Source organism: Oryzias melastigma, linkage group LG3, assembly GCF_002922805.2.
Source record: "Oryzias melastigma strain HK-1 linkage group LG3, ASM292280v2, whole genome shotgun sequence".
In the NCBI taxonomy this organism is placed as follows: Eukaryota; Metazoa; Chordata; class Actinopteri; order Beloniformes; family Adrianichthyidae; genus Oryzias; species Oryzias melastigma.
Window position 1 is genome coordinate 11,696,871 of NC_050514.1, and position 7,451 is coordinate 11,704,321.

General features: G+C 36.3%; 1 protein-coding gene across 4 annotated transcripts in view; it reads left to right on the forward strand.

The window, feature by feature from the left end:
• LOC112161259 (immunoglobulin-like domain-containing receptor 2) overlaps window positions 1-7,451 on the forward strand; it is a 15,470-nt gene that overhangs the window by 580 nt on the left and 7,439 nt on the right. For 3 of the 4 annotated variants that reach the window (XM_036209639.1, XM_024296323.2, XM_024296320.2), the window contains exons 2-4: window positions 2,217-2,603; window positions 4,015-4,134; window positions 6,863-6,919. In XM_036209639.1, the coding sequence (XP_036065532.1) occupies window positions 2,217-2,603; window positions 4,015-4,134; window positions 6,863-6,919 (564 nt within the window). The remainder of the gene's footprint in view (window positions 1-2,216; window positions 2,604-4,014; window positions 4,135-6,862; window positions 6,920-7,451) is intronic. The other variant, XM_024296321.2, reaches the window with a different exon arrangement.

Consider the following 7,451-nt stretch of genomic DNA (forward strand, 5'->3'; position numbering starts at 1 on the left):
GCTATTGCTTTCAGCAATCAGACGCAATTTCTTCAGGAATTGCAAATCTAGTTTTCTTTGAAAAAGCTCAAATGCATACACACAGTTCTTAAACTTAAACTTAAAGAGCCAATTAATAAAAACATGAGAGCCCATCATTATTCTGTCCTGAGTTTGTATTTTTTTTCCCTCTTTTTCATGGATTTAAAAACAAAACTACCTGCACTGAAAACACAAACATCCAAAGCACCAGCTGTGCTGTCTTTCCTCCTCTCACTTTCATTTTATCCTTAGGGGGCAGCCTCCACTGAAAACTAATAAATACTAGGTCACCTTACAACCTTGTGGGTTTTTTGTGTGTAGTTTCTGATTTAAGGTCTTAGAAGTGATTTTTTTTTCTTTTTTACTAAAGAATTTACATTGTTTGTTAAAAAGTATTGTATTGTATACTATGCTGGTCTAAAATGATTACCGGATAATGCATTTTTATAATTTGATATTTAGTGGATCTTTGAAACAATGAGACACCCAAAAGGTTTGTTTAGTTCAGCATTTTTCTAGAAGTCAGTTTTTCCTTTTTTTGTGACTCATTTTAGGTATTTGTTTAAAATAATGGCTTTAATTGGAAATCTTTTCAGCCTGACTGTTAAAACCCTGCCTTTATTGTCAATTTGCCCTTTTCTCATACATTTGAACAAAACTCTCTTGTCTGGAGTTTCCAAAATATATCCCTTAAAATCCAACTTTTGATCTTTTGTAAAACCATTTCCAGTGGTCTTTTAATTATGATTATGCCGTTTTTAAGCCCCCCAAAAACTGTTGTTTTTTTAGGACATAGTTACTGCATAATGGCAGTAGTTCATCAGAAATTTGCTTCTGAGTTGTAGCGGGGACTGTTGGCATGGAGTAAGCCTGCCCCCACATCCCATCCCACTAGCTTAAAGCTCTTCAAAACCCCAACCTAACATTATAGGTGCAACAAAAATGGTGAGCAATATCAGATCTATCCAGCCGTATAGTATTGACACAGATTCTAGCTCAGAGGAGAAAAACTAAGATGTACATGGATCTATTTGTCTACAAGTGAATGCATCAGAATGGAGTGTAGGAGGGAACTTGTGGATCTCAAATTGTAGCTTCTACGTAACATATACGCTCTTTTTCAGTCTGTTCCTGATTCCAAACAATTTGAAATAAGAAATACTTAATTCTTAATTTTATACAATATATGTCCTCTATCATCAGAAAAGTGCTACAAGAACATGTTAAAAACATCAGAAACTCAGTTGTATTCATATGGGGATCTTTAATCAGTATCAGAATGGTTTATTAAAATTGCCAAAGAATATTTTTTCTTCAGAAAAATTATGATGACACTCTTAGTTTGTATTTGTTTATAGCAAAAAAAACATACAAAAAATAGCAGTTCTTAGTGTCACTGCAGTATTTAACTGGAACACTTTGTACTTTTTTATATTATTTAATCATTTTGATAGAAGTGTTTGGACTTTCTTATCTTGTGACTAATAACAAAATGTCTTCATAAGCTCAGGATTTAGGCTTATAAACATGAAGTCGTGCTCATCATAGGTGTTTGGGGTTTTTGGGTTACATCAGTAAGCTTTTTATTGCTCAAAAAAGTTCTTACGGGTTCAGTCTTGATAATTAAAAGACAACAAACTCAGTCTTGTTTTAATTAACTGAGCAGTTCCCCCATTTTATTTGTGTTAATGATCAAACTTGTGGTCTCTGATCCTCCTAAAGACACTTTGGCTTGGTAACTTATTCATTCAAAGCATCAAGAACAGATGTTTCTGGGTGTGTGTGCTTTCTTTTTAACAAAGTCCGTTGAGTGTTGTGCATTGCTTCATTGCTGCCGAGCCCATGCTGCTGGTAACTGCACCGCAGAGCGCCGCGACTTCAGAAGCTTCAGAACGATGTTAGGTCGACTCTGCTCAGTTCACAGTCAGACTTCTCTGCAGCAGAAGCAAAGCCTGAGGGTCACAAAACAGCCTGGGTTGTTTTGTCAGATGGTGCATGGGTTTGTGTTAGTTTGTCTTAAAAGGAAGTCTGTTTTGCTCCTGATTGAGGGTGGTGATCTTGATATCGTTGCGAGATATCCAGTTCTCATTAGTAAAATTAGAAGAACATTTTAAGTGCTCTGTTAATCTGATGATTTTGAATAAAAATAAAGTTTTTACGTTCAAATGTTTAAACTTTATTATTGTTCTTTACAGGTATCTTCCTTCCATCATGCTCAGGAGTTCATGTCTTTGTGAGAGATGAAAAGAAGTACGCCATTCTGTTCCAGTCGGTGGTTCTGCCTTGCCAGTACACAAGTGTGTCAACCCAGACGGCTGTGGTGCAGTGGGTCTACAAGTCGTACTGTCGGGATCGAACCAGAGATTCGTTTAGCATTACGGACAGTCTGAATGGCGGTGTGAGTGGAACAGGGCTATCGGGTAGGAACGGAGTAATCACTGGAAGCTATGAGGCTGGGAGGACGATGGGATACCTTGACTGTTCTGACAACAGTCGGACCGTACGGACCGTGGCCTCCATCTCTGGATCCTCAGTCACACTATCCGAGTTCTACAAGAACAGAGACATCTCCATCATCAACAGTAAGATGCTTGCCATCTGATTGGTTATATTATAGGATCACATTTGAACTGCATGGCTTGTGAGGGCTTTTGGCATTCCTCTGCCTTCTGTTTTGACTTTCTTTACTGGGATAGAATTGGGCACACATAAACGTTAAAAGAATGCAGAAAAATAGTCTATTTTGGTGGACTCAGATTTATGGAGCCCTTTGGAGGAAGAATTGTGCCTTTTTACTCAACAGACGGTTAGACAAAAGAAATAGCTTTCAGGCTGTCCTCTTATTCATCTTGACCTCTCTGCGCCTTCCTTCTGATGTAGATCTAAGTCACGCGTTTCATTTTTCCTCTCAACATCCCACCATCCAAAATCCTATTTCTTGAAGCGGAAGTCTTTCTTTAAGACTTAAGTGTTCCCTTTCTCTCTTTTCCTCCCTCAGTCCATCTCCTGTGTTAACACCTCTCAGTGTGAGGATTTTGTGAAATGGACAAAAAGCTAAAGATTTAGTTGCTTTTGGAGACAGCCAGTCATCCATTCCCATGTAATCCTTTTCAGGTTCAAAGACAGATTAGATCTTTTCCCAGCATGCACTGTGGCAGGGGTTGCTTTTAAGGGGTTTGTGAGTCTAACCAGAGGAGGAGAGAGTGTCCTCTCAATCGTTCTCTTCTTTGAGCTAACAGGAAAAGGAAAGCTAGGCTGAGCAGTCTGTTTCCTGTGCTGTAATTCTATCTGTGACCCCCTCTCAATGTAATACTGTGAAAATGGCCCAGGAGGACTGAGGTGTGTTTTGGACTTCTCTACTTGTTTGCATCTCAACATGAGTTAATATGACAAACCAAATAACAATCAATGTTTCACATCACTTTGAGCTATCAGGTCTGTCAAACATTTTTACATGTGCAAAAGGTTTTTGAATGATTTGTGTTTGTAAACGTTTTCCTATCAAAGACCTACTCCAATCATCTTTTGATCTATTTTAAAAAGATCAAGATTAATCAAAATAATAAAAAAAAAAAAATTATGTGTTTTCTGGGACATAGTTTCTGCAGAGCACCAGTAGTTCATTAGAAATTTGCCTCTGAGTTGTGGGGGGACTGTTGGCGTGGAGACATCCCGCCCCCCTTCCCCCTTTCCTTCCTCGTTGCTCGGGGAGCAGGGAAGTTGTGGCTTACCCTGTGTATTTTCTATGTCACAAATTAGTTTTTTCAAATGGCATTTTTTTTCATCTGTCTTTTTTAAAAGTAATTTGAATAAATAAATACTCAAAAAGGCTGTTTTGATCTTACTTTTCTCAATATATGCCAAAGAGAAATGCCCAAAATACACGTCAAAAATACCAAAAACACAATTTTCATCAAGATAGGTCTTTAGGGTAAAACTCTTTTGTATTTTTGAAGAGTTTTATATTTTGCCTTTTCACTTTTCCTCTTACAGAAGCAGACCTCCGAATAGGAAGAGTGAAGTGGGGAGACAGTGGAGTGTACATCTGCAAAGTGGTTATATCTGATGATCTGGAGGGACAGAATGAAGCTTCAGCAGAACTGCTGGTTCTTGGTAAGATTACATCTGTTTCCTTTCCAGATCATTGTAAATGTCTTTTCAATGAATTCATTGAAAAGCAAAGCTAACAACTGCAGAGGAATTTTGCTCACTTTCTGTAGCACCATAATAGAAGATGAACATATGATACACAGCAAACATTTTTGGGTCATTATTATGTTACAAAAGTTGCAGAATATTTTTGTTGTTCTTTTTTTGTTCTTGGTACAAATTGTAAGGAGGCTCTCCCTCTTTATAATTAACTGATATGATTGAATTTTAAAATACTCTCCACATTAATCCGTTCACCCATTATTCAGCCCACACGCATGTGTAGTTCTTTGTCACATAATGAAAAACGCCCAGCACTCACCTTTAGTAGATTCTGTTGATCCTAATATATTTGTCACAAAACAACACAGCGGGCTATAAACTCATTAAACAGCTGATTTACAAAACCCTTTTGAATTCCTGGAGGGAAATCTTAATCTGTAACCATAGTTACTGTATCCCTTTACACTGGATCTGGTGTTTATTACAGTATGAATTATTACCATTTTTTGCCATCTTTTCTTTCTTATTGACATTGCTAAGCAATGCATGTGTGTATTTGTGTTTCTCTTTTATGTGCTGTTAATGTGTCTGTTGTGTATCTTGTAACAGCAAAAGTCTGTTTGTCTATCCTCACTTATAAATGTTACCGTGGCAACGCCTAAGAGGCTGTTTGGTGCTGTACGACTTTGAGAGCCTGAACTTTTGTTAGGTTGGCATTCAGGGGTTCAGTGGTATGCACACACAATCGCACACAAGTTATATGGATTTTTAGACTTAGAGAATGTTGTTACATTTCGGATTTCCACTATGGAACAGCTACAAACATAGTGATGATGCGTCAAAAGTTGTGGCAGACAAAAAAAAATCACAGTCTCTACGTTGTGTCAAAACACTGTATTTGCTCATCTCTTCGTATCTAATAGGCCTTGTGAAGCACTTGTGTTTCCATAACAACGGTTGGGGTCCGGCTCAGGCAACCTTTTGTCTTGGAGAAAAAGCCTTACCGGAGAGTAGAGAGGGAAGATTTAAGGATATGAAAGAGACATGACAGAGCACACTGATACAATAGATGGAGGTGATGACCCGCAAAAGGCATGACTGGCTAACAAGGTCCATTTGAAAGTTCATGTACAGAAAAAAAACCTGAATACCACAGTCTTTATAATGTAGATTACATTACCAGTTAACACTTTATAACCATAAGATATTTTATTTGTCTTTTTTTTTAGAATTTGAAAACTACTTAAAATGTGCTACTTTTATGCTTCTAACTTTTAATTGTAGTACCACAGTTCTGGGTCCAGTTCCAAAGTGAGCTCTCTGAAAAGCATCATATTTTGATGGTGTTACATTCTGATTTTAAACAGTTTTTTATTTAATATTAAACAATTATCTGTAACCTTTGCTTGCATTTAGACTCACTTTTGAATTTATTTGGTAGATGATGAGTAAAAATGTTTTGCTCCTTATCTAAAAATCCCCTTTCATTGCTAGTTTTTAAAACTTGATCCCAATGTTTACGTTAAATTAAATCTGGACAAATTTACCTGTGGAAAGTAAACTAAGCCAAAATACATAGCATATCTCTACATATTTCCACTAAGTGTCAGAATTTATGTAATGATTGAGATTCTTCTCCGTTAATGTAGCTGGTGTTTTTTTTTTTTTCTAATCTAGAAAAGAACAGAAATAATCGTCTTCAAAGATAATGAATATGTACGGTATGTGAGTGCGGTACCGATAGTCTAGCTTATATCATTTCTTTTCAACTTTCTTTTTGTTTACAGCCAAAACACTTTTCTTTCTTTTTCCGGAATCAACAGTCAGCTGTAAAATGACTGTGTCTTCAAGTCACACTTCTTGAGTATTTTTTTTTTGTTTTGTTTCGACTCACACTTTAGTTCCACCCCCCAGAGTTTCTGCCTATCTGATTATAAGGACTGCCTCTTATCTTTCATGTTTTATTCAGTTATCTGTTTAGAAGAAATTTAAAACACTAAATCCAGTTGCATCTGGTTTTCTCTTAATTTTAGGTTTTGTTATTTTATATTTCAGGGTTGATCCTTTATTTAGTTTTCTACCAAAATGTAAAAATGTCAGTTTTAAAAATAACTAATGTCATCGTCTGTTTGTCATTATACTGTAGCCATACTATAATATTGACCATTCTTGTTATTCATTTTTAAGTACATTTCCAAATAAATATAAAGTTGACTAAATCTTCTAAAACATAATTTTTTTAGCCATGAAGCAGAAATTGCTTATTTGATGGCTGTTATGTTTTCTAATGCAAAGTAGATTTTCAAAACAACTTTCTAGGTTAGTGTCTCTGCAGTTTGTTATAAACTCTTAGAAAAGTCTCATCTCCAATAAATGTTCTACTTTAAACATAACCCACGGTTTGCTGCTTGTCTTAATAAGAATGATTTATATGTCTTAATATCAGAAATCATGTAATCCTGCTCCTCAGCTTTTGTGATGGAAATAAACTTCTTGTGCATGATTCTGTTACTTGCCAGCTCTCCTTTTCTCCTTTCTTTCTCTGCAGTTTGCACTGTTTTGACCCTGATTGCTTCATTGCATGTTCCTGCAGCAATAATTCTATTTAAATGATCATTTCATCTTATATCCACTCTTTTCCTTCTTCTCTCTTTTCCTCTCTTTGGTCACTCCTGCTCTGTCTCTCCAGGTTTTTCAGGGGTGCCTGAAGATCTTCTGCCAGACTTTCATTTGAAGATTATGCCAGGTAGGGGCATAATGCAGCGTTTTCCTTTCACACTAACCCTGCTTCCAGCTCAAGCTTTGGCTTAGTATGTAAAAGGAAACTTATAACCTAAAGTTACTCGTTTGCTTTCTATTTATTTGTTAAAACTTCCAGTAAGAACAGTGATACTGGATTCATGTCAACATTGAAATCCAGAGTTTATCCTAACCTGAAAAATCTCCTACCTTTCTGTAACATTTTTATGAAATGTTCCATGCAAGTTTCTTATTGACCGATATAGAATAGATCAATAGAACTACTGTACATAATTGTCAGTATGATGACAGAGATTTAGCAAAGAAAACTGAAATGTTTTTACCTTAATGATAGTCCTAAAACGTGTGTTCTAGTAATAAAACAGTCTTTTAGGGTTTCTCATTACATTGTGCAGAGGATTTTAATCAACCAGATTAAAGAAGGCTTAGCAAGTTAAATTGATAGAGGCTGTGAGATTGTCAGACTGATCCTCACTCATTAAACTGTGAACTGACTGTTGCTCCCACCAAGATAAGCT